Below are 27,935 nucleotides of genomic sequence, written 5' to 3' on the forward strand. Positions count from 1 at the left end.
GCCTATTGTTTTGTTTCTGGATTACAACCGGATCCCTTGGTTTTTCTTACGTTACTAGCAGTGGCCACAGTTTATAAAAAAACTAAAAGTTCACTAGGTCACAAAGAGTGTTAATATCGCAATAAAAAAAAATGACGCCATTAAAATTGATTTGCCTTAACGCGTTAATAACGCAATATTTTTGACAGCGCTACTATTCACATTTGAGAATGCCACCCCGGGCTTTGGCTGATATTCTTCACCATTTTCGGACACTCTATAGACCAAACAACCAATAATCAAGAAAATACTTGACAGATTCATCAACGGTGAAAACAATCGTTAGTTGTGGCCCTGCTTGTATCCACCTGGTTGGAGGAAACAGGAAAACATCGGGGGATTAATGCACATAATGTGTAAATTAACAAGCTTCATTAAAATCAATGCCATCCTCTAAGAGTCAGATCAGTCTCAGTAATAATGAATCATCACACAAGACAAGCAGCTTGTAAATGCAGGTTCAGGATCCAACATCCAAATATGTTTCTGCAAGTGCTTTTGAATATTTGTGGATTTATTCCATTTATTTCAAACAAGGAAAAGACTTGTGCGTGCATCTGAAATTGATTTGCGAGCCTTATTTTGTTATATGTGGATTTTTGTCATATATACAGTGATAGGTATGTTTGTGTTTTATTTATAGATAAATCCCAAAATGCATTTGAGAATCCTTATTTGTGCGTTCATTGATACTAAGGCTGACCTGACTCCATCAAATATCATAAAGATCATAACAGCTTCAGGACAAAAAGCCTCCTGCAGTGGAGAGTCTCTGCCTCAACCGTCAATCGTTACTTCTTCAGTCGAAGGGTTGTACTCACCTCGATCAATATGTACCTGCGTTCCTCATTGTGATGTTTTTGGACCCATTTTGGCTGAACAATCCAATTGTAAATACAATACTGCAGGGGCAGTTGTGAAATGAGCAAATCAGAAGTCATTTGTGGGGGCTGACTAAAACCTGGAAAAGGCACTCCACTGGCGTGGAGAGAGGTCAAGCGAGGTCGAAGTCATCAGCTGAGAAAAAGAGCAACAGGTCTGTGTTGTTGTTTTCCTCAGGAAGTGTGGGAACGCGGAGCTGTGTGGGTGGATCAAACAGATTCTAGGAGGCCCTCACTTCCTGAACCTTAAAATGCGTTTATTGTCACTGCACGGTCATGTGTTTCAGCATTAAGCCTTCATATTGAGCATTTTGGGGCTGTGTATCAAATGGGGCATTCCATTGTAGGTGTAGGTGTGTGGGCATGGATAGTGCACAGATGTGGGAATCAGAGAGCTGCACAACAACCCTATCATCGGCCACCGGACATCGAGGATGACATTTGCTGCTATTTTATTTGAGTAGGGACAAAGTCTTTTTTTTTTTTCTTCTTGTCGTTTCAGAAGGTCATCTTTCCTCCACAAAGACTGAGCTCATTAAATTCATGACGCCGGCACAAACGGTTACAGGCTTCGTACAGATGTGTGCAACAGGCCCCGGATCCAATTGTCTGGCTGAAACTAGCAATCAAGATCTTAAGACAAACTAAATTTATTCAGACTAAAATAAAGGAGAAAAATTACACATTCAGGTCTTTGGTGTCCAGGCGCCCAACTCTGAATTTTTGAATTGGTGTATTAGTTGTATTTATAAAGCCAATCCTGCTCTCTTTCTCCCCTGAGTTGCCCAGTTTTATTATCGAAAAGGTTCGGGAGTGATGGGATTTTCAGTATCTCCCATGCATCATGTTTTATGAAAGCACTTCTCACTAATTGTAAGAAATTGGACAGGTTGAAAAGTTTGCTTTGCCGCTTCAACGGAAACATGGAATTCCATCCTCAGAAATAACAGATTAAGACGGAGACTAATTGAAATGATTGCTGCGGTCCACTTAGAACGAAGAGCCATTACACTGCATGCCCATGCCAGCCATAACAAAGATGAATGGAGGGAGAGGACTTTTCAATTCATTTTCTGTCCTTAAGGCAATAGTTACACTTATTTGCTTCCTTGCTAAGAGTTAGATGATTGATATGACGCTCAACCATCAGCAGCCGATCACTTATTTTCACACAAGGAGGAGAAAGGGGGAAACAGATTGCCTGAAGGTAATAAAAACAGCCTGCTAGCACCTCTGCAGCGCACAATAAACATTTAAAATCTTGTTGTGTCCTATCCCCTGATGACTTTGGGTTTCCTGTGGATTAGACAATCAAGAAATAATGTGAGCTTCAGAGATGCTAAAAGCTGGATTTGATAGCTTTGGACAGAGCCAGGCTAGCTCTTTCTACTACGCTAACTGTCTCCAGGAGAAAAAACAAAAGGGAATGAGCTTTTATTTGACTCTGGACAAGCCTGTGCATGAGGCATGTTTGGCTTGGAAATATCTCCAAAATTTGGCATTTAACCTCCGACCAAAAGGAACTGATGCATTTTATTTTTGGCTTCCTCTGCTGCTTCAGGTCCTCACTTGTAAATATCCACCATGCTCAGAACCCACCAGCCAGAGTACTCCAAGGATGCAAACAAGCTCTCCTCTTTCCTGGCTCCCCTATAAATGTACGTATTGATCAGAAACTCCTACTTACTACTTAGAAAGCATCACAGAGCCTTGTGCGTCAGTATGCTATTGCTGTGATTTATTTACTACCTATCAGCTCACCCATACTTTCCACTCGCAGGATGCCTTGTCATCCCCCTCATTTGAAATTAAACAGCTAGGAGCAGAGCCTTGGCTCTTTCGCTATCTCTCTTTAACGTCCCCGCAGTCCATCATCTGCTCACTTCTGGCCGCTCGGCTTTGAAGTTCATAAACTGTGAAGCAAAGGATGGCTGATCTGATGGTCATTGCAGCTGACGCAGAAAGGACCCGGTCAATAAACCCACCGAGTGAGATGCCTTTTGCAGAATCGCAGACAGACATTAAAGCGGGGACCGTAAAATCATGCATCCAAGCACATTTTACCTTTCGCCCGCTGTCTGTCACTCTGCGTCTGAGTGTGTTTTGTGTGTGGTGTCAGGGTTCTTTGAGGATAGCCGAACGCTACTGAAAATAAGCTCCCACTGCTCAGACTATGAGCAATTATTGGGTTTTTGATTTCTTTCTGAAAGCTGGAAGGTGATTTTCCTCTCTGCCTTCATAGAGATGTCGACTGATGAGCGTTTTAAACGCATTTGTTTTGATTTTCAGTCTCTCCCATTGTTTGTTTTATCGCACTTGCATGTAGCAATTGCACACAGTGAAGGTGAGATTTTGTAAATTTAGCTCAAAATCATACTGCAAATACACAATGTTGGAAAAGAGTTAAAACAGAAAGATAAATTTGAATGGCTTTTAGTAAAAAAAAAAAAAAAAAAAAAATGCAATAAGGGCTTTTATTTTGAAGTTACCACCCACTGAGACTACCATACTGCTGTCACATGTAACATAACTATTGCATGAATACATCACGAGAGCTCAGGAAATCAGTATTCAGGACTGTGCCATGAGCTGTTAGGGGGCCGCTGTTCAGACATAATGAATGTGTTAGAGACCAGACTTCATGTAAAGTGAATGTGGGAAAAAACGAAGTTCACTTGACCTCAATATATTCCCCTCAGCTCCCGAAAATTGCTTTTGCTTTGGTCCTTCCACTTGATATCTTTTTGCCAATCACAAAGAGCCACAAAGATCCACAGAGTGTCCTCTGTGTCTGTGCAACGTCAGCGCTGCTGTCGTAGCCGAGATTGTGCTTAAGAGCACGGAGCTCGTGTGCCAACTCAGCAGCTGTCGCCTAAAAGTGAGAAAGGCCAGAGTATGAAAAGAAATCCGTTCTTGCTTGACACTTTTCAAGTTGCGAGAATAGCAAAGCATTGTGGAGTGGCAGTGTGGCCCGGTGGGTAAACAGAGTCTGGTCTCTGACAAAAACAGAGGAGCAGACTGGAGTCGCTGTCTTGGAATGTGTCCACTCTGCTGACGTGTTCTTGAGCAAGACGCTGAGGATGCTAACAAGCTGCATGTACCACAAGCTGAATACAAATGGCTTGAAACATCACAACTTGTCAATGTATGGAGACCCAAGAAATTTGAGCCTGGAAAGGCCATTTCAACCATCGGTACTTTATTGGTACCGACTGAAATAGAGCATCAAAAACTGTCAAGCACAGAACTGCATTGAATATCTGATGACAGAAGTTACATTTGTTTCATTGTCAGATGAATCAGCTGCGGGGGTTTCTGCTCTTCCTGAACTTCCTCCCAGCTCCAGCCCCGTTTCCTGAACGTGGATTTTCTGGCTCCAGAAACAAAGATGGCGGTAAGTTAAAACATGAGCAGGAAAAAGTGTTGTATTCATGTGCACTTCACTTGATTTATTTATTTATTTTTTTGGCCACAGAGTGACAGCACAACAACCCATAAACACCGTGTTGACATGCAATCACCATATAAAGTTGACATATCCAGCATGCTAGCAAAGGGTTGCCTAGTTAGCCCTCTTTTAGCCTCTCTTTTGGGAAATAGCTGGCTCTTTAGAGTGAGTGACCCCTTTAAAATTCTACAATAATTGGATTGATTGTTAATATAAAGATATCCATTCCAGCAGCTTTTCAGGGAAACCGTGTCACTTTGGTTCCAACAATGCATTTTGTCAACAGAAGCAAAGAAAAAGCAACCTTGAACTGACTTTGCTGTGCCGTTTGGTTTCCAAAGACTAGATAAATTAAATTCTAAAACACAAATGAATAGGTATTCAACGAAATCAGGTTTGTCCAAGCTGTATTTAAATTAAGTGCATGGGGAAAAGAGTGCTTCATCATCCTGTGCCCTGTGTGGAAGCATATTCACCTGGTGCATTAAGAAATCAATCTTGTAATGAGTCAAAGCAGCGATAAAATAGATTTTATGGTGAAGAGCTGCAGTCAGTGTGAGGCTCAATGATAAGAGCTTATTGAAATGTCCCTTATTTGATCCATTTAACAGCCACTATGTGTCTTTATAATACAAAACCTCCCCAGAATACATTAATAGAATACACTAAAATATAAAACTGATCAAACACGACCCAAAGGGATGGAAAACCTCAAGTGCCTGACTGCTCGTGCCAGCAGGTACGCTTCCAACACTCTGTGATCGGTGACAATTCTGTGAAAACACCAAGGTGCCTGGAAGAAGCCCAACGTTCTGCTGTTTACAAGTGGTTTTTACCTGCCAGGCCACCGCATCTGCTCCTTTTTTCAAGTGCTGACTGAAGCGCTAGTGAGCTTTGAAGGACAACTGTTTCAGTTCTTCTTGCATAGGTTGATTTCAGCTTGGGCTGCTTTTTAACCAATATCAGGCTGGAACAGGGGAAATCAGAGCAGACTCAGGGCCAGAGATGAGCTCATGTGCATTTCCTGCTACCTTCTGTCATTTTATTGCATCATTCATCATCATTCCCACCATGCTTACAGTCGCCATCATCATTAGCCATATTCTCCCCTTCCTTGTGCTCCTCTTTATCACGTTCCTTCATCACAGAGCGACACCATCATGCATTGACAGTATATTTCCTCTGTTACTGGCATGCATGCATGAGGGCAGGTTGCTGCTCATGCTGCATGCATGATAACTAAGAGGTCATATATTCAAACAAGCTGTCCAAAGGTGACACCTGCTGAGCAGCCCGTCCTTCTCATGCAACATATAACAGAGCGGGAAAGACAGTAAATGATGGAAAAGTATACCAATTCACAGCATGATGGCCATATTTTAGCGTAATAACCAGCTACCGCCATGAGGGGGAGCACATCATTCTCTGCTGCTGGCTCAGTCCACACAAAAGCAGAGATGGAGGGGGCGGAGACTGTATTGACATATTGACAAATGCAACACTGCTTGACTTATTTCAAGCAAAGGAAGAGGTAGTCTTCATTACTGTGCAGATGGAGGGCTTTAGATGGCCATTAGAGGTGTGTAGAGGCATGAGCCTGAAGTCTCGGAGAGATCCAAGAATTTTTATTTGGGGGGAACATGTACAAAAAACATGGAGAATATGGATCATCATTCAACCGCTTTATCTGTCTTTTTTTGAGAAGTGCTCAGCTACTGCTTGGCATTTTTAAATGGAAGCACTTACTCTTAATATTCTTCACAGGTCTCTTTTGTCCACCGTTTTTCTTTCTCTTGCTCTTCCTTTCCTAATGTACAAAGTGATGGTTAAATTCAGAACAAAAAAAAAAAAAAATCTGAACGATATGCTTCTTTTCATTGTGGATAACTTTACTTTTTGCTATTTCGGAGACCCGGAGAGGAGCTGCCATGCATATGCTCTCTAAAAATGAGACAGTGTATTTATATATACGCATATAGAAACAAAATATTGGAATGGTGGAAAAATCATCATGTGTATGTGCATACATCATAGAGTTTAAATGAAGCTGATACAGAACATATAGTGTGAAATTAGGTGATTTTCCACCCTTAACGCCTCTTTAGGGAAAATAAAAGGTGGAAATGGGATGTAATGACATTATGACTTGACATGTGCTGCCTTAACCAGACATTTTATACATTTCTCTCTCCCTTTAAGTAGTTGTGATTTTTATTGCCTGGTTATTTTTATGTTTGCATGCCTGCGACTTTTATGCCTGCCGCAGTATAACGTCCCTTCTTGGTCACGCATCATCTTAAAAATTGTATTTTTTTTACACAGCGAAGCAGTCAAATGCAGAAAAACATACATTGCCAGCGTTGCTGGAAAAGTAGACATTCACATCAAGACACATCTTTTTAAAGAGCACTGTGACATATCCCTTTTTCTCTTGTCTGTGTGCGAGTGCAAGACACTGATTTGGGAGTCGTGGCAAGGGCGGCTTTTGTGCTCCCATGGTCCAACAGCACTTGCTGTCTGGCTTCTTCAAGTGGAGTGAGGGGCGACAAAGGTGGTTAGCCATTGTTGCATAGACAGGTATAGTAATTACATTCTGCTCCATTCAGTCCCTATCTCCATACAGCACCAGCATACCCCTCTCAAACTCCATTATACGCTTGCCAAATGGAACAAAGGCCCCAACATTCAATGGTTTTGGCACTCAAAAAGAAACACTGACCCCTTCTGGGGGTTAGACATCAAATTGTGTCACGGTCTCGCAGGCTGCAGAATACATATGACTTTTAATTTCTGGTTTCAGAGCCGGGTGTCGCATCAGTCGCCGGATTATCCTCATCTCGGCACGAGTGCACTTGAAAACCCTCACCCTCGCTCGGACTGGGCTCAGGTCACTTTAAAGTTAAACAGTTTTCATTTTAATGGTCCCGTAGCGCTATAGAGTAGATATTAAAACACCAATATCTTCCACACATCCCGTCCTCTTTGCGTGTGAGCTTTAAAGCTGTGACAGTTCAGAGATTTTGAGCACTGCAGGACAAGTTCTCAAATAAAATGTCGTTAAAGTTTGTATATTTCACCTGGCAATCAAGAGGAAAGTTTTTCTCTGGTTTAAAATGTGGCATTTTTTGTAGAAATAATAACACCCAACGACATCAGTGTGAGAAGACTCTGCTCTTGATTGTTTGTCACAGCCTGCTTTTCAGATACGCTCTAAATTACTCTAAATTGAACTGTTAGGGCTCAGTAGACAATTCCTAATGAATACAAGGGCAACACACATCTCATGCACAGTTGCTTGAGAGCGCACAGATGTTATAGTGGAGCCTGAAGTAGCACACAAAGCAAGGCACTTGTCTTGTCTGATGAGAGGGCTCATTTGGAACTGCCATTAGTAGACATATGATTTATGGCTCTGTCTGCCGCTCCTGCAGAAACCACCACTTTCACTTCAGCAGCACCAGACCAGAATAGAGAGTTTCTCTCTACACTTCTGTTTTGTAGCTCAAAAGCAGCACAGTGAGCGCCAGTGGATCAGATGGATCATAGAGAGACGGTGTCACATACAGTACCCGTAGATAAGACTTGTTTTCCATATTGGTTCACGTCAACCAAGGAGTTCTCTGCAGGCATTTTCACGATATTACATTTTATTTCGTGACTGCTTGGGCGTGAACTGGAAAGCTTCACTTCTCTTAAAGCTGAGTTAGGTGCTTAAGTTTGAACAAGCTGATACATAAAGAAGTCTGTTCTTAAAGAGGGCTCTGGTCTTGATTGACAGCAACGTCATTGAGTGACAAACAAATGACATGACTACATTTTTACCTTCGACGTCCTCTGTGTCAATCACCAAATCAGCACAGATGGCCTGTGTTTTCAGTGGATTTTATTTTACAACCAAATCTGATGCTGCAAACGCTGATCGCATGACTTTGCGTCCAAATGCAGTGCAGCGGTGCTGTTATGCCACATTTCCACTAGCGCGACTCGACTCGACTCTACCCGGTTGTTTTGTGTTTCCATTAGGGATAGTACCTGGTACCCGATACTATTTTTAGTACCTGCTCTGGCGAGGTTCCAAGCGAGTAGAGGCGATACTATATGTGTGACGTCAACAGCCTGTCAGCCACTGATTGGCCAGAGAGTGTTGTCACTGGTCTGCGACGTCCAACACCGGAAAAACAATCCCGCCCCCTCCATTGTAACGCCGGGCGTCACACTGCTGAATGAATTCCCAAACTCGCCTGTACTTTTCCAGAGTGTTCTGCCTTGCAGCCCGAAGCCTTTTCTGGGTTTCTTCTCTTGCTTTGTGTGTGACAAAAAGCCACAAACCGAGCAGCAAATACAACATCGCCTCGATGTCCTCCATTGTTTGTCGGCTCTATTTGCGTCGTGTACAAATTGACGTCATGGCAGTTTCGCGCAGCCGTGGTATGACGACCCCGCCTACGTTGACTCAACAAAACCAAGTAGAGTAGAGTAGAACCGAGTCGAGTAGAGCTGGAACTGTGTAATGGAAACGCGACTTTATTGTTGAGCTCACGCTGAAACAGGAAATGCATGCTTGGATCTGTCGTGTGTCGTGTGACCATACCTGATTAGTTTGCTAGCCTGTGCATGTTGCTGTCCTCCTGTTCTGGAGCTCTTTATTCCTGCCCGTGCTGGTTTTGGCCTCAGCTTCTACCTCCGAGTGTGGCTGTCTGCCGACTGTTTGTTGGATTTCTTTCCCCGCGCCTGCCGAAACAGATCGGAGGGCTCTTTTATCTCTGAGTTAAGATTGTTGTATCGCATCTCATCTGCCTCCTGAATCTGTTTCTGAGCCCAACCCCAGTAAACTAATGATTCAGACCCGGGATGTTGCACTTGTTAAGCAAACACTGTATCCAGCTGAGCCACCGGGGAGCCCCGAGGCAACACTTTTCTGATCAAAAAGCATCATAGTAACAGTACGCCCCATGAAGGCACATTAGCTTGGTCACCTGTCACTTTCGTTTCATGTATCCACTGTGATATTTCCACCAAATGTCAACCAGTTGCTTTTTTTGACCGGCTCAAATAAGAAAGCAAAAGATATTTGCTCTTTGAAAATGACAATTTCATTCTTTTTCTCTCTCTGTCTCTCATTATTTCCTCTCTCTGTCGTTGCTAAGTAGGAGGTGGCTGCTGATGGAGGCAGGACCGAGGTGGCGCTCCGTGCCTGGGCTGCTCTGCCGTGCCACATCTGTGCATCTGTCAAGCATGCGGGCTCATCAATCAAACAGCGGAATGCATGTGAGTGTGAGGTACAATGAGCAACCATTAATCACTCTGAGACATGGACACCAGTGGGGGGGGGTTAAAGCACTGTGATTGTACGTATGCTTGTGTGTGAGAGATAGTGAGCTGAACCATGATGCAAACGTCACGTCACGGTTGGACAGTTGATCTGTTTAGCTTAGCCTCAAGGGTGTCCACAAGGCCACGCTATAGTTGCCCGAGCAGCAGCCCATTTGACCGCTTTGGCTGGAAGGAAAAAAAAATAATTTTGCTGTGGTGGCTGCAGAACTACGAGTAGCTGAGAATTAATGATAATGCTAAAGTTAGCTGAAATTAAATCACTATATCATCCAAACTTTTATTGGTTTTTGAGAGACATGCCGCTGCAGGACTCAGAGTTGGGGCAGCCAGAAACAAAAGTGATGCAGAGTGACACCTTTTGCCTCCTGTCATGTGACACCGTGGCATTGTTGTCATTGTGTGAGGGCTCCGCGTGAGTCTTTTGAAATTGCGCAAAGGATAAATGACAAATGGCTTAACCAGCTGGATGCCCCGTTCAGGCCAGGATGGTAATGAAACGAGCACCAGTCAAAGCTTGAATGGTGGCATGATGGAAATACGCCGTTTATGTTTATTTACATGTACCGGTTTGAGGAAATCTCCTCATCACTCCACACAAATCTAATGTCCTTTGCTATTTTTTGCTTTATTTGCTAAGTCCGCTGCACTTTGTCACATTTTGCCTCAGTTTTTCCACCTCACACCTTATGTCTGGATGTACTGGAGGGTTAAAACAGCTTCCCTCTTACCTGAGAAATTTGACATCCTCATGCTGCTGTTTGGACCTCTCTGAAGACACAGTATTCCTCTTTAGCAGAAGTGCTTCTTTTCATGTGTTTGTAGGGGAGAGTGGCTGAGAACCACCGTCTTGGCCTGCGTGCAATTTGAACTCAAGTCGTGCAAATGCTCTTTGTCGTTTGATTTGAAAATTAGGAGTCCAACTATTAAGATGCACAAGGAAAAATAGAGTTGGTCACTGTGAACAAGCCGATCTGATCCAGCTTTGGTTCAGGGAGGAACGCATTTCACAAAGCGATTGCAGTCACGGTTTGCTCTGTCGCTATGATTCAGCTCTTGGGTAAGCTCCCCTGCTGCGGGAATTCAGTGTAACAGCACGAAATCCATAGCAACATGTTAACTAACACTTGGGGAGCATTATGATAATCCGCCAGTGTGAATTAACATAGACAATACAGCCCTTCAGGGTGCACTGAGTACAACTGCAGCAGGTAGAAGGAGGAAAAAGGCTTTTGTCGGTAGACGCGGCTATTTGCGGACATCGGCGGCGATGTGAGTGTAAGAGCTTTTCCAGGGAGATGTGGCGGGCTTAGTTGACAGAGTACAACATGGCATATGAGCATCTTGCCACAAATAATTCATTTAATCACATGCCTCATGTGCATGATCCTCAAAGCTACGTCTTGCTTTTGCTCCACCTCGGGGTTGTGAATTACAGCCCTTGCAAGGGGTTTGATCTCTTTCAGACTTCCCAGCATCCTCGTGAATGCACAGCACACGTGTGTGGCTAGCTCCTCTCTCGTAGCGTGTAGATCAAGCCCCTTTCAGCCAATGGAAAAAGTTTGCAGAGTGACAAACAAAGTCTAAATTGAGCGAGAAGGCAGAGCCTCAGTCTCACTGAGCTGAGGAGAGAGACAGAGAAGCCAGAGAAGTAAATGGAGATGGATAGCAGTGTTTCGCCTCCTCCTCTCTGTTTTTGTTGCTTTGTGATATTGCGGCATTTGAAGTCAAAGAACGGCACGAAAGACGCCCCGTCATTGACTGACACTGCTGAATTAAAAAAAGGAAATCCTTTGCTTTACAAAGCTGATCTGCTTTGAGTTTCATTGCTGCGCTGTTCAACAAAAGGTGGTCTATTGATTGAAGCAGCATTTTAGAGAGACATCGATTACCCCACACATTTCGCCTGGACTCCCAATTTCAAAACAGACATTTCTAATATCATGTTAAGAGTGTTGAAAAGCTTTTCGTTTGAGTGCCAAAGCTCATCTTGATCCCTAAATTGGCAATTCTAAAAGCACAGTCCATTTCTCTCAGCTATTATGGCTTCATAATCATGTCTCATTTGAGCATTTATTTTTAACAACATTCAGCCGTTTTTCCGCTCAAGACGCTTGACAGAAACACGGCGCAATGTCCGCAAGCCAATTAGAGTGAGAGTACGCCCGCATCGTGGTGCAAATTCTATTATTTTGGTGTTTTATTCAGGCTGCTGTACCGTACGTATCGCTGAAACGTGGCAAGAATAAAAAGCGTGCTTGTGCGTTCATTTGGTATGGGGAAAAGACAGTGCTGGCAAAGAAATCTTTAATAAAAGATAGACACCCCCCAAACTGATCGGCACAGCTGCTTATAGAGCAGGGAGGAATGAAATTGAGTCTTGTGGCCTCAAATACTGTAAGTGCCACAAAATAAATGTCAGTATTGTCAAACCTTTTCTGTTTTTACAGCCTCAGATTTTTACATAATTGTGTGTAAACACCGTGACATGACTCTTAACCCAGAGGAGAGAGTGTGCGTTTCAGCTTGACCACTGGGCGACTATGAAACACATTTCCTGTGGTAATGTAACACAAATCCCTGTGGTGGTGTGCAGGAGCTTATTAGCTGCACTGACTCAAACAGTAAATTGCTTAATAGTGATGTTGAAAGAGGGCTCGAAATGCTTTATTCATGGCAGAAATGTTCTGCTGCTGCTCACCTCGGACCTCTGGATTCAGCTGGAAAGGAAAATCGAGAGGGAGAGAGAGGAGTGTAAAGAATGATAATTTGCCATATGAATAAATAATGTAAAAACAAATACGGAGCTAAGCTGTACAATGAAACGCCCAAAGGCAATTAACGGCAGGAAAGAGAGAGGGCAATTAATTTTGTTTATCAGTGATGTATAACTTTTATATGGGCCCATGAGGTTTAGAAACGTCCCTGTTATCTGATTTTATGACGCATGTTTTATTCAGATGCACATTTGGTGGCCCCTGTGAATGTCCAGCTGCTAAGTGTATGAATTACGTGCCTTTTAAGAGAGTAACTACCCTGAGATCCTGGTTGGAGCCGCGTGAATCCGTCCCCTTGACCGCTCCGTCCTCTGTTCAGATAGTATTCTGCTGCTTTGCCACAATGAAGAAAATCTTGAAAGAGCAAATATCCAGGGGGAGGGTGAAAGCAGGCTGTGCTTGCCCTCCAAATTTACGCCATGGCAACGCCAGCCAACTTCACCTGAGATAGCGTAACAGTGCTAAACATATCAGGAAGTCCCCATCCTAATACCATTTTCTTGTACAAAGCTAACATTGGCTTAATTAGCCAACTACAGCTGATAAAATCTGCCAGTCAAAGCTGTCATTTCAGCTCCCAAAATCGACACCTTTGTCTGGAATCAAGGACTAATTGCCGTCTCTTTGTTTTTGTTCTTAAATGTGCTATTCAGCCCTTAAGAAGCTCTTGAATGTCACTGAAGTTCTTCAAACCAGACTTCATGTAAGATTTAAATATTTTTAGCCCCGATTCCCCTCGAGCAAGTTCGTCTGTGCGCTTTGCAACCTTTGCTTTTGAGTCTAGACTTCGCAGCTTTGAGCCATGTTGCAGCAGACAGGAAGAGAGAGGACGTTGAACACGTCTGCGCTTGTGTTTGATCATTACTTTCTTGTCTTTTTGCTGCGCTCACCCAGTCCTGTAATTGAGAAATGTAATAAGAATGTGGCAGTCTGTTCTGCAAAATCCTCGACAGAGCAATTTTCACTAGACGGTGGATTTATTTGGAAAGGTCATATGAGGTCACTGCACGTACTGTAAATACAGAAATCCAGTGCAAGGCTGAGTTGCACTGATACGAGTAGCTGCTCATTACCAGCTCTGCTCAAATGTGCAGCACAAAGTAGTCCCAGTCTAAAGTCCCCCCACAATCAAAGTATTCATGTGGAATTAAAGTAGAAGGAAGTCCATTTTCTACCTGGACTCTCCATGATGCCACTGATTCAGTCTGAATGATCAATTTTATATCATGTTGCGTCAGTGCAGCTCCAGCTCCGGAGAGTTTTTGATGTCTGAAAATACAAATACTGTGCTTTTTTTTTTTTTTTTTTATCAGTTTCCTTCATATCACTTGATGTGAAAGGGACACAAGCAGCAAAAGTAGAATAAAATGGAAATGTAAGCTCAAGATTAACACAGTGGTGCTGTTGTGTTAGCTTGATAGTTTCTCTTGCAAAATTAAAGGTGCTGAATAGATTCATCATTTGCCACCAGTGTAGCTGTTGGGTGTGGGTGTAATGTATGTTCAAGTGTTGAAAAGCAAGACTGAAAAAGAAAACTGAGCATTTCGCCCAATCGAAGTTAAATTTGAAACCGATGAAGAGTAATATTTGTCCCATCAGATTCGTGTGATTTTAATTAAGATGCTGTGTCTTTGCATTTCTTCATGAGTTACCTTCAGCTGTCCTTTTATTAAGTTTCCTTTTTTTTTACGAGGAGTGACAGCCTCTTGACATGTTTTCATGAAACGAGAGGCTACAAAGAGAGACATTCTTTGTCCCCGGAGTAGAGAGCAAAAAACTCCTGGGTGTTTCTTTTTCTTCTTAACCACTGGTTTTAAAGACCTGAGTGGTTAACCATCGGTCATCCCGATTTTTTTTTTTTTTAACATCAAAAGACCATCCTCGACTTCAAAGATTGTTTTGATCTCAAGAATAGGATTTTGACCTGATGAAACCTGTATAATAGACTTTGCCGAAGGACTTGGACAGACAGCTATCTTGGTCAGCTCCACTCTTGATCTACTCAGAAGTTCTTTACCCATGAGACCAGGAATGCTGCTGCCGGCGAAACAATTCACAGCTCGCGCTCTAGCGTCTCATTCAGAGCCTTTCTGATGGAAGTGTGCCTTGTTCAGTCAGATACCCAGTGGAGGATGTGTGTGTGGGTCCTCAAATGATTTTGGGTGAGATATTAATCAGGAAATTGGATCAATCAGCCAGTGAGACGAGGATAATGGTGTCCTCAAGGGGATTTAAAAAAGAAAATGTGAGATCTTAAGATCTTTCAAAGCTGTTGAAATTTACGAAGGGAACAATGGATGTTCTTTCTACATAATACGTCTGGCGAATGGGCCTGAACTTTACTCAAGGATGTATTTTTTATAACTGCTGATGTAAAAGACATCATAATGAAAAGCCTTTATCAGAGGTACTGCAGTTTCATTGGTGTAGCAAATCAAGGACTGTTCTCATAATAAACAGCGGTTTCATGCAAAAAAAAGATCAAAATGGTTGTGATTTCTGAGAGCAGACAGGTATTTTCTTGAACTTCTTCAGAGTTGTCTGTATGTCAGATGGAGACATCATGACTTTTGGTTCGTCACAACTTTTCAAAACTGAATAAACTACTTTAAAAAAAAGGCCATTAAAGGAGCACCCAACAATTGTTGGCCTTGTGAGCGGTCGGCTCAAGGTCTGTAGCTCCAGCACTGTGGTCCAGACTCAAATCTCAACAACTGTTGAAACTGTTGTTAAACTGAAGTTAACATTTGTAGTTCTGTGTGAGATGTCTTGAGAACTATTGGATGGATTGCCATTAAAACACTGCAGATAATGAAGGTCACTTGCTGGCAAGTTCAAATGAATTAGCCCACTTTCAGGTCAAAAAAGTGTTATGAATTAAGTGTTTATTTCATCCAAACCAGAGTTGGTGGTGATCGTTAAAACAGTGCAAGGACGAACCAAGAAGGTTTTGGTGAGTTTGATTTGTTTCTGTTGGCTTTAAATAAAGTGTGTTTCACAATGACAATATTACTGTTTCTGTAAACGGAGTCTAGTGGCTTTGGCTTGATGATGATGATTAATTCAGTTACATCTGCAGAGTTTTTCCGTTTTCACCTTTTTGGCTCTGTTTAGACCTGTAGAAAATACATTTGATAGAAGGTGGCAGCACTTAAACAATTTGGTGTAATTCTTTTCATACTATCCAACAACTCACTAGTCCAGCTCTTTATACTTACTGACTTCGATGCCCTGTCTGTGGCTCTCAGCTCCAAGCCCTGTGGTTCCCTTTTAAGACATTTCTAGTAGAGATCGACCGATATGGATTTTTCAGGGCTGATGCCGATACCGATTATTAATAATCAAGCGAAACCGATAGCCGATATTTAGAACCAATATTCGTTTGCAGTAAAAATGAAAGTTTTGGTGTCAAAATTTAAAGTAACACACCTGGGACTAGAATGAATACAGTATACTGTTCGTTTTGTGGAAAAAAAAGAATCTTAACTTTTTGTAAAATAACGCAAACACAAAATCTTATTTGAAATGCTTTTAAGTTTAATTATTTTAAAACAAAAAGTGATGATTACTGATTCCCTTCCTTTTCCCTTAATGTATAGGGCACTCATTGAAATACTTGGAAATTTAAAATTTCAACCCTGGAGTGTCATTGGTGGATATAAGAGGACATTTTTTCTTTTTTGACTTTTTTAAAAAGTTTCATATTTAGGCTGCAAATCAAAGTCAACGAAATTACCATATACGGTTCCTCGCCCATCTAGGATAAAAAAAACTCCAAATAATATGTGGATATATTATTTAAAAAAATACACATATAAAGATGAAGGAACATTTATTTTCAAATCACCAGTCAGACATATATTTTACAGAACTTACGACACTGTCAAAATGCTTGTCCTGCTTGTAGATGACCCAGGCATTTGTGAGGCTGACATCAATTGCATATGCAAACAGCCGCATGTACCACCTCTTGGATTTCATGGGGCTACGGTAGAGATGGACCAGCATGTCACTCTTGTCAATTCCACCCATGTTGGAATTGTAGCTTTTGATGGCAGTGGGGCAGCTCACTTCCTCCTTCTGCTTGGTCTCACTGCAGTACCGGTGGACTGAGGATGTGGACTCCACTCCCATGTCTGTTGACAGCAGAGTGACAATCTTGTTGTCCTTCCACCTGAGGGCTAGGATCCCATCATCACCGGTGACGTAGCTGCAGGTACCCTGAGGAACAGCCTTCTTCTCCATCTCCTTGATGGACTTGAGTGGAGGCTTCCCTATTCTGTTATCCCTGGCTGTCCCTGTGAACCTGCAGTTCTTGTCCTTTAGGTACCGCACCAACTCCAGGCTGATAAAGTAGTTGTCTGCAAAAATGGCTGTGGTGGGAGAGGGGGGCATAGTGCTGACCAGGACGGTGACTATCTGACTGGTGGCACCCAAAGTTCTTAGTTTAGGCATCAGGGGGACACTGTGGGCCTCCAACGTAGTCTTCCCCTGGTAGAGCACCATGTCCTGAATGAAGCCATCTGCAGAAGCCCTGGCAAACAGTTTGAATCCCCATTTGTCTGGCTTGTTCTTGATGTACTGCCTCAGGTTACCAGCTGTCTTGCCTTTGTAGGCAACCATGACCTCATCCACAGACTGCTTGGGGGTTTGTGGCTCCCTCCTGAAGGCAGTATTCAGGAAGCTGAACAGTGGCCGGATCTTGAAGAATCGGTGGACAGTGCCAGGGATCTGAGTGTTGTCGTTGAAGTGGACAAGCCTCCTCATCAGCCTGAACCTCTTAGATGACATGAGGTTTGCAACTTGGGGGACCCTGGTGTCCATTGCCCAGTAGTCATCAACTGAGGGCAGCTCAACAATCCCCATGTAGATCAGGATAGCCACAAAATTTAGCATCTCATCTTCAGTGGTGGTGACGTCTTTCTGAGTTGCGTATAAGTTGGTCTGGTATGTTATGTGCCTGATGACTTGGGGGCTGAAGTACCTGCTGAAGTACTCAAATGGAGTCCCAACGAAGTCAGGGGGAGAGTGCTGGTATTCAGGCAGGGCTGGGTTATTTAGGTCAACCATCTTCCAGGTGGTTAGTCTGGCTGTGGATGTTTTCTCCTTGGTGGGCCTCTTGGCCTGTGGTGCTGGCTGGTCATCATCTTCATACCTGTTGTTCTTGTGGTCATGAAAAACCTCTTGCTAGAACAATAAGCTTTTCACGTTATAACAAACTGATCCATTATTTTTTTCCTGCTATGGCAGCGATACATTCATATATATATATGTGTGTGTGTGTGTGTGTGTGTGCGTGTGTGTATGTATATATATGTGTGTGTGTGTGTGTGTGTGTGTGTGTGTGTATATATAGATATATAGATATAGATATATAGTTTGGTGTTCAGGGATATTTAACTATTATTAGCATGAAAATCTATTTAAAGGGGTTACATTTTTCACTGGAACATTGTATAAGCTTATATAATTCTGTGGAAACATCCAATGTACTATTGAGTACTGTTTTTTTAAATTACATTTCATTATTGGTGAAAAAATACACTAAACATGGCTTGCTATACATATGGGCCGTATGTCTATAAAAAGACTTGCCGGCACATTCTCTAGTGTTATGTGAACAGGGTGTATGATCAAATATGGGGTCTCCTTTTTTCAGATGAAAATTTCATTACATTCTAGAAATTCAACACAAACAACACTTATGCCAACATTTAGTAAAACTATTCAACAACAGTTTGTGTGAGTTTCATCCACTTACCATGGTTAATTTGGATGCTAGCACTGTAGTTTGGGATCCAGTAGAGGACAGACCATTGCATTTTTTGACTTCTGATGAAACAAGGAAGTTTGAGATCCTCTGGCTCACTTGTAATTGGTCAAAGGCCATCGTGATTATGTTGTGATGTAGCCTGACCTTTGTTGATTGGCTGGATGAAGTCATGTGATTCTGCCCCTTCTTAAAGAGACACGGGGGTGCCGTTTTTAAAGCCTGTGGAAGTTACCATATATGGTTCCTTGCCCAATAAAGGGTTAAGAGCAAACCAATAAAGAGGGTGGCAGGAACCTTGGCTCACTACATTTATTTGATAGCTTTAGTAGTTACTTTTCAGATTGAATTTTTACATAAAACAGCATAATGAGTAAATAAAAATTAAACTTTCAGGGGTTCCCAGAGTTTTTCCACTTATAGTTCCTTATTATTATATTTATTTATATATATTTAGAGAAATAAAGGCATATTCTGAATCTCAGAACAGTAGGCTAGATGTAAACTCTTGTGCTTAGAACTGTATGTCATATTACATAAATAAGAATAAGGCACTTAGCAACTGTAAATGCAAACAATAAAGGCTTCATTACGCACGTGAGTTGTAGACGTGACGGTAAATTATTATTGATTGAAAATAAAACACACTGTGAATAATCTCCTCGACGTGTGCTCTCTGCCTGACTCATATCCCTGGACTTTACGAGTGACAGGCAAAAAGACGATCATTTAACACCAGTAGTTACATTGCTGCACCATAGTGTAATGATAGCATGAGCGCTGAGGGAGAGGCGACTGTAAACAAACAAGGACACGTTAGCGTGTAGTACTGTTAAACTTATAGGCTATAATCACCTCCGTTGTTGGCTATTGATAAACCAGGAACCACCGCACGGGCTGAGACACGTTAGGAGATTTATTATTCTCACAAAGTAATGGTAACTGAAAGGGCCTATATTATTATTGTGTGTCTGGCCCCTGCTATAAAGCAGTTGCGGTAGTTATAACGTGGCAGTGGGTCATCATGAAATACGTCTTGTTGAAGTTGTGAACAGTTTCATCTGCAGAGCCAAACAGCGGAACGCAGCATGTTTTCCTCCCTTATACTTGCTATGGTCCACCTACCGGTATGTCGTTATGTCTTCTTCTGTTATCACTGAAATTAATCATAAAGTTGTGGTATTTTTAAAACTTCATCACAGAGGGTTTTATTACAACTTAGACTGACTCTGTTGCTTCATCTCTACTGGATCGCCGGAGCAGTTGTCTGCTTCTTCTTGTCTGTGCCACTGCATGTAGAGGCTTCAGTGTTGATTGGCTGTCACTGACTCACTTGTGCCATGTAGCCAATTACTGAGGGCTGTGGGCGGGACATTGTTACATAGCCAAGAGGGGTGACTTCAGGCGGAGAGACAGCTGCATCAGAGCCAAAAGAGCAGTGGAAAAAACGGCCGATGGCGATCATCGAAAATATGCCGAATATCGGCCGATAAATGGTCGATCCCTAATTTCTAGCCAACATCACTCAAACAGAAGTAAATAGTGAATTTGCATTGCAGCTATTTTTAGTTGAAGATTGTTGGACTGTTGACATGGAAATGACTCAAAATGAACTACAGTGCCCTTGTTCATCACAATGAAGGGACATGTCATCCAGCAAAACAGTGCAGCTGATGTTTTTAAAGTGGTCTGAACGTGGTCAGAAACATTACAGATTTCCCCCTGCTTGGACTGACAAGACCCAGATACGTTTCACAGTGGAAATCAATGGATGTGTCCATTATAAATGGAGTTACCTGCAGACTAGCACACGGTCCTGCTGCATAATCAAACTAGCACTGTCTGTTTTTCATCACTGTACTCACAGTCAGAAGAAGCAAGGAAAAAACTTCTCCTGAATATCAGAAATGCTGGAACACATTTGGTAACCCTCTTCACTCCCAACCTACCTGGCCCCATTGATGGAGCAATTTCACACAAAAATACAATAATAGCAGATGACCCAGGCCATCCACTCCATTGTCACTTCACAGAAGTCCCCTCTGGCTACAGATGCAGAAGGTTCAGGTGCAAAAGAGCCTATTTCTGCAGAAGCTTTCCCCTGCCTGAGTCAGAGAAAATGTGAAGAGTGCCTTTTAGAATATGAGATTTAATGTACAGCGTTCACATATTAGCAGCACCACAGTGGATGAAAATGAACAACTACCTCAGGGCCATAGGGGAATTTTGTCAACAGTGAATTCAGAGAACACCCAAAAACAGACTGAATTCCCTTAATACCAGTTACTGTGCACCAATACCAATACTCCATGCATGGAGTGTAATTGTACAACTAGATCATCTCACTTTTTTTGACTATTGGGCTGGGCATGTTGGGCTGCACCAAATCACTGATTAGTCAATGAATTATATTTTTAGTAATTAATCAATATATTAGTTTAAGAAAATATAAAAAAAGTATTGAGAAAAGATGTTTACATTGGCGTTTTTTGCTTGATCCTCTCAACTTGTCAATTTATTGCAATACAGTGTAAAATACAGAAACATATTTATTTCTGAATATTGACATTGGCTGTGTTCACTGTAATAAAGGCACGTCATATGGTGTAACTGCTTTCTTAAGTGGTTTTAAATCATTTTTAGATAGCATGAACGCCAGACAGGCATTCATTGACTATGGCTTCTTACAGTACACACAATGAGCATTTGTTCATGTGATAACTCGTTGTTAGTTGTAGTCTCGTAAGGAGATTGCAGACCTGTTAACCCTCTCCTTTTCCCAGGATTCTCCCATACAAAAAATATGTAAAAAGGTTTGGCTGTAACATTGATGGTAGACCCAACCACCACTCAAATGCCCCCCAGCCAATAAAACAACAAGAAGAACAACACAAAAGAGATGGAGTACCTGCCAGAAAGGCTCCAAGTTTGCTCAAGTGTCTCACCAAATGGGAGGAGGCTTACCCGTACTTAATGAGGAGCAGCGTCGGTCAAAATCAGGCTTTTTGTGAAATATGCCACACAGATTTTAGTGTATCACACGCAGGGTAAAGCGATACAAGCCAATAGTGACAGACGTGCCAAGCACAAACGAGCCCAAGAGACACAGACACATGCTCCACCAATGACTGCATTTATACCATCCCTGCCATCCATTGTCATAATCACCCTCTACTACCAATTGTCTCCCTTGCCAGTAGCCTCTCTTAAAATCACAATTGAAGCATAATGTGTAAATGATGTGTGCACATCCTTCAAGTAATACATATTTAAATGGAGTGCTGAATTGAAATAAAAATTATAGTATGAAGACAATAAAGATGTTATTTTAAATCTTCATAGCCAAACAACTTCGAACGAGTTCCTGCAGGCTCAGGTTGAATAATAGACGACTAAATTCCACCTCTTCTACTCCCCCTCTGTCTAATTGTTTTGCTGCCTGGTCAGAGCTGAGACTCTTGCTAAATAAGCTGTTTTGATGTCCGAAATGTCCTTCGCTGCTCTGATAGCTGAATGGACTGTAGTGTGCTCTCCCTTGGGCTCCCCAGAGGCAGAGAGGAGCAAACAAACTTATCTCATCCAAAACCTTCCCCCTACTGCTTTACAGTATTTTCATGTTTGTGGATGGTGGAAGCAAAGTAGAATGCCACAGCTGGTTACAGTGATACAGAGAACACTGTCTGGATTGGGGAGTTTGAAGACACGCACACACACACACACACACACTATGCCACCCTCTTCATGGAAATTAGGTTAAAAATCGGAGCCTTTAAAACTCGAATGACCACTTTGTGGTTCTGTGCCTCTGCCATCAGTCCAGTTTATGTCCATGTCTGTCCAGACTCATGTAATATATACAGTGAAAGATATGAAGGGTATTTGTTGGTGAAATGGCAGTTCTCACTATATTGACGTGTATGATTCCAGTCATCACTTCATCTTTTTACCCTACGAAAGTTCAGTCGAAGTGGACGTTTGTGCCTGATGCAGTGTGATTCCCTCAAGGCATATTTGAGATATTGCGTTGACAAGAAGTGCGTATGGACGGATGGGCAGCCAAAAACGTAATGTCTCCAGGCCGGAGACAGCTGAGTAAAATCTAGAATGTGGTGGTGTCAATGCTTCAATTGACATGATGTCTAATAATGTCCATAATGCAGGTAGCATTATGGCTCCATTTTGTTTTGAAACGCAGTTGATTGAGTCACTTCTGTATGTTGAGTGACTTTGAATGCAGCAAAGTTTCCTTGGCCTCCTCTCTTATTTCCCTGGTGCCTGTCGGGACTTGAGTTGCCAAAAGCCGTAATGAGCCTCAGAAGGAGAGTGTGTAGACGCGGTTTTAGATCCAGGAGAGTATTGCTTACCATTTTGTTGTCATCACTCATTCGGAAAAGGGAACTCCGACTTTCCATCACCCGGCACCATATGGCAAACCCGTGCAGCCCTGATTCCAAAAAAAGTTGTGTAAAACATAAAACAGAATGTGATCATTTGTACCCAAGTACCCAGACAATATATTTCAGATTTAACCTTGTCAGCTTCATTGATTTTTATAAATATATGCTTATTCAGGTTTACGGCTGGTAAGCTCACGCCACACACATTGTTTAGACTTTTACTAAACTACCTATTATAGCTTAATAAACTCCCTTCTGGAAGGGTAATCAGAACAAGTATGGCGGGTACAACTCGAGTCTCTTTTCTTTTTTCCTTTTTTCCATTTATTGGTTAGCCCGCCTACTAGAGCTACACTAGCCTACTGACGCTCAATCAGCCAGTTACTTAGACGTTTAGTTAGGTTGGAAACCGACAAGGCGTACCGGTCCTGACGATCAATTAAATGAATTGAAACTGCACGTGCTCCATCCATGCAGACCGGAGATTAGGAAATTCTAGTCAAACAAACCTCAAAGTAAGATGAGAGATAAGACAGTGATAGAAATTACAGTAATCTGGTTTGATTAACATATATAAAATGTAAACACAAAATATACCCACTATTTAAGGTATGTTCTATATATACATACAGCAATGATTTCAACTGCTGGAAAGTTCTACACACATTCTTGCTAATGTTGTGTACTTCCAGGTCTGTTATGTATGTGTTTCCAAGCACAGCCTTTATCTTTTAATTTGGTGACTTGTTGTAAAAAAAAAAGAGCTTTTGATGTCAGACTTCCAGTTAGAGGAAAGTAAAAAAAAAAAAAAAAAAAAAAAAAAAGGACCTTTAAATATAGAAATACAATTATATACAAGCTGTAATGAAAACCACATGTACAGGACTTTGTTTGCATGGGAGCTGGAATTGTAAGGAGAGCGCTGCAGCAGTAAGAACAAACACTCAATGCACCGAGATACGAGAAAATAAAGAACCTGTGCTGCTGTCCTGAAGTTGAACTTTCAAGGTCTGTTCCAAATCAGTTTAGTTTAATTTCACACTGTCATTCTAAGTTGGAAGAGGGGGCCATCAAACACAGCAAGGCTAATATGTTGTTTCTTCTCTAATGGCTGACTGCTTGGCTCAGATCGGAGCGCCTTTTGAAGTTGTGCTTCCCTTGAGTTGATAAGTGTGACTAACAACCAACAGCGGGTTGCCACTGAGGAGCAGCAATATTGTTAAAAGTAATAGAGGTGTTATCTCACTAATGCACTTTCATACTTTACAACTGTTGGAAAGGAGTGGGGGGTTCGGAGGTGGCGAGGACAACAACTGATGCCTGTTAGCTGCATTTTTCACAGCCGCTACTCAAGAAGATGGGACTTTATGAAGCTGCAACTTGTCTTCCAGCCTGTTTATTGCAGTGAAATGAATTGCACAAGCAGCAGCGCCTTGCCTAATGAAAATAAATCATAAATGATCACTTGGGAGCCAAACTGAATTATATGGAGCAGCATCAATCCAAAGCTTTTGTGGGGTCGCAGGTTCTTGAACCCAGATCCTCTCGATTTAATGCAGCTAATAAATTTCTGGTTTCAATAAACAAGTGAATTATGATGTAAAAAGTGAAATGCCTTGCGAGGAAATGGGCCTTGTGGGGTACCAGAGCGAAGATTGAAAGCTGCTATAAATGCAGAGTGGAAAATTTTGGATGACACTGTACATCCTCATCTGGAGAAAACAGTTTCACAGAATTCTGTCTCTCTCCTCTTTTGACTTCACAACTCTCTAATATCGCAAATGCTGCCTGAAACATCATGAGTCTCTAAAAACTATCTGATAATCCACATCTGAAGATCCTGAATATACATAATTCCACAAACACCAGCCACGTGTCTTGCCAATTATTACATAACCTAGAGTCTCATTATTTGTGGACTTGTGTTCTGGACTTGCTGTGTGAGGTTGAAATTTGTATCGTGTTCTATTCTTAACTTTCACCCCAGATTCATTATACATTCACAATGCCTGAAGATCTGCTTTGTTTCACAGCTCATGTCTGGAGACTTGGAGACTTTGTTCCATTATACTCATGGAGGTATAATGGACATACAGTTGTAAGAAAAGGAAATTTTCGAGTCTAAGTCCGAAATAGTAATAATGAGGAAACACATATCTGCAAAATGTTCACTTCAAACCACAATTTTTTTCATAACCTTAATTGGTGCCATGAACATAATCTAGGTAAAAGTGATGTTTCTCATCAAACTGGAGCCTATGAACATGATTTTTGGAGACAGAGTTGCCGCAGTCGTGCAATAAATAGGATAACCCACATTCATTGCAAATTACTTCTAATTTAACCTTGAAGTTGACTTGTTTTTTTGCCTGCTGGCCAGGATTAATAATACCCCCCCCCCCCCCCCCCCCCCCCCCCAAGGGAAAAAATCAAAAGCTGTATATTCACTGACTACAGAAACAAAACTGGTTGTTTTCAAAATTGGCTTCATTCTTGGTTACAGATTTAAAGAGCAAACACATGGATCTAAAAAAGAAACTGAGCACAATAACACCTCAGTTCTGCGTGACGTGTGGTGGCCTTGGGCTGTATTCACTGCAGATTTTAAAAGACAGGTGTAAGTCCAGCCTTTGGCAAGGCTCTGTGCTTCAGACACATTTAAGTTAATACCTACTGACTTTTTAAATCACCACATATTTGAATAAATACTCTTTATCCAAGTCCACAGCTTTTTCACTGTAGGCTCCCTTATTAGCTGCCTGTCTCCGAACCCCAGTTGTCAGCCCCCTTGTACGGGTGAGGTTGTGTGGGGTGGACGAGGCTGGAGGATCACATCTCCTGCCTATGTTGACTTTGATTAATGACCGAGAGGGAGGTTAAAACAGTGATTACACACCGGCTGGCATGCCTCCATTTTTAACATCAGCCCCTCCTCACCTGCGTCTGGGGGGAAATCTATCTCTCATACTGTTGTAATCTATAAAGAGAAGGAAGCAGAGAAAGAGAGATGGTAAGATTGAGGAAGACAGAGGAAAAAATGAATGCTCTTGCTGTTGTAGTTTGCAAAGACAGGATTACAACCAACCATTCGCTAAACCCCTCCCTCAAACAGCAGTTGTCCAATGTCAGGCGAACTAGCTAACTGTTTTGGCGGAAACAATCGTTACTCCCAAGACCAAGGTGCATATCATTAGCTAACTACATGAGCTTGTGGGATTTCATGTAGTCCTGCATGTCCACCATGTAGTATTATCCTTATGTGTGGAAGCCTGTCCTCGATGGTATCAGAGTTTAAGCTAACATTAGCAGCTCATCCTGCTCTTTATTTGACTTGGGGAACCCCAGCAACCCCAGCCGGCGTTACATCAATTCGTCTTCATCATACAAGCCTTTTCTCTCGTAACATTAAAAGTGAAAAATACAAACGGATTTTTAAGCTAAGCAGCATATCAAAGTTTTATTTGACATAATAACAGACTCATCTCATCATACTTATAATATTAGGACTAAATAGCTCTGCAATGTAGCTCTGCAGTGTAGTGCAAAGATATTTTCTCAGCATTCAGCATTACATCCTATGAATCAACAGCAGGTTAGGATGTTAATGTTTTGCTCAGGACATTTCGCTTTAGCCTCAGTCTTTTAGCATTATGTTGCACAGCTATCATCATCAAGTGCATATTTCAGGCACCTTTTACAAAATTCTTCTTTTAAAAATGCCTCGGCTGGAAAAAAAAAAAAAAAAAAAAAAGACATCTTCTGGACATCTTATGGAGCTAATATTAGATTTAGTGGTTAGCTTAACTTGTCGCTAGCTGTTTGCTTGCCAGAGATGAGAAGCTGCATATGTCCACCTCTGTCAGACATATAATATCAAAAATTAGTCCATATTTTGAGAGGTAACTTCATGCCCCGTTGTGTTCGTAAGCTGCATATGTGCTGAACGAGAACAGAAAACTTCACAGATACAGCAACATTAACTAGCCTAGTGGAGCTTAGCGAACGGTAAGTGCGAGATCACTGTATAATGTGTCATATCTCAACATAACGCAGTGGGTTTGAGAGAAGTGAGACGAGGACACTTGACTGAGCTTTCCCGTGATTAGTCCTGTTTGGTTACACTTGATTAATGTGATTGATAATTCCCACATCAGAGCAGTCTTCCTGCTGCTGTTCCCATGGCAACCATATTTCTAGCCAGCCATTTATGAGCTTATTCATATCTTCTAAATGGCTTGGCTCTTTACAGATTATGTGTACGCCACTTCACTCTTCTTTAGCGATTGTCAGGAAAGAAGGAAAAACAGGATTTTTTATTTTTTTTTCAGGTACTTGTTGCGATAGATTGAAAGGGGTTTTTTTGTGCTGTATTGAGTTGACAGTGGGTCTTCCTGCTTGTTCAGTGATCCATCTCGTGGTAATTTTCTAATGTCATTCTACTCTCTGGCAGTCTTCTGTATGTCTCTGTTCCTCAAACTTTCTATAGTAATAGAGGCAAAAAAAAAAAAAAAAAGCCAAAAATATCTTTTTTTTTTTACTGTGTATAGAAATGACACAGATTTTTTTGGTACTATGGAAATTCTATTTTTATTTGGTTATCAATAGTTTTTCGTAATTGTGTACTTTGTATAGTTTGTCAAACATCCTTGTTATCTTTCTTATTATCTATTCTTATGAAGCATACCAATATCAATTGTGAGGTATTTATTGCTTAGAACAATATCTGTTTACTTGGTATTTTTGAGCTGAGCTGAATGGTACCTAATTGGCAAATATTTCACGTTATTCATTCTGCCATGCTTAAGAAAGACACTGTCCTCACACGCATTGGAGCATTGTTCAAATGCTTGAAATGATCAATGGTTACATATTCTGGCCAAGGACATCCTGTTGTGGCCATTCCAATGATAGCTCTTGTCTGTAAGGAGCAAAGATGTGAGAGTGACATTGTTAGAGCATTGCAAGATGTCATAATGAGGAGGTCAGGGTGGATGATACATCAACAAAGACCACTTCTTGTACCTGTCTCAGCTGTCAATGTGGGGTGTTTAGCCATGTTTAGCCATTGCTACAGGGATAAGTTGCTCAGGTGGTCAGACAGTGACCTAGACTGTATAAAACATGGACATAGCCTCTGTGGCATCACCCACAGGTATCCAAAGAGCCATTGCTCAGTGGCAGTGGCCACCATCCATCCGGCACCATCTTGGCAGTGCCTGACAGCATGGGTGGAGGTGAATGAAGCCTTGTTGTTGAAACCTAACGCCTAGCTGTCACTCAAAGTGGCCATTT

The 27,935-nt window shown here is 41.8% G+C and overlaps 1 protein-coding gene across 1 annotated transcript; it reads right to left on the reverse strand.

The window, feature by feature from the left end:
- Nucleotides 1–321: 321 nt before the first annotated feature.
- Nucleotides 322–19,621, reverse strand: LOC139328046 (piggyBac transposable element-derived protein 3-like). Its single transcript, XM_070958161.1, has 4 exons — nucleotides 19,580–19,621; nucleotides 16,353–17,663; nucleotides 12,401–12,419; nucleotides 322–347 (listed from the first exon to the last, which is right to left on the reverse strand). The coding sequence occupies exons 1-4, from the start codon at nucleotides 19,619–19,621 to the stop codon at nucleotides 322–324; spliced, it is 1,398 nt and encodes a 465-aa protein (XP_070814262.1).
- Between the last annotated feature and the right edge of the window lie 8,314 nt (nucleotides 19,622–27,935).

Source organism: Chaetodon trifascialis, chromosome 24, assembly GCF_039877785.1.
Source record: "Chaetodon trifascialis isolate fChaTrf1 chromosome 24, fChaTrf1.hap1, whole genome shotgun sequence".
NCBI lineage: Eukaryota > Metazoa > Chordata > Actinopteri > Chaetodontiformes > Chaetodontidae > Chaetodon > Chaetodon trifascialis.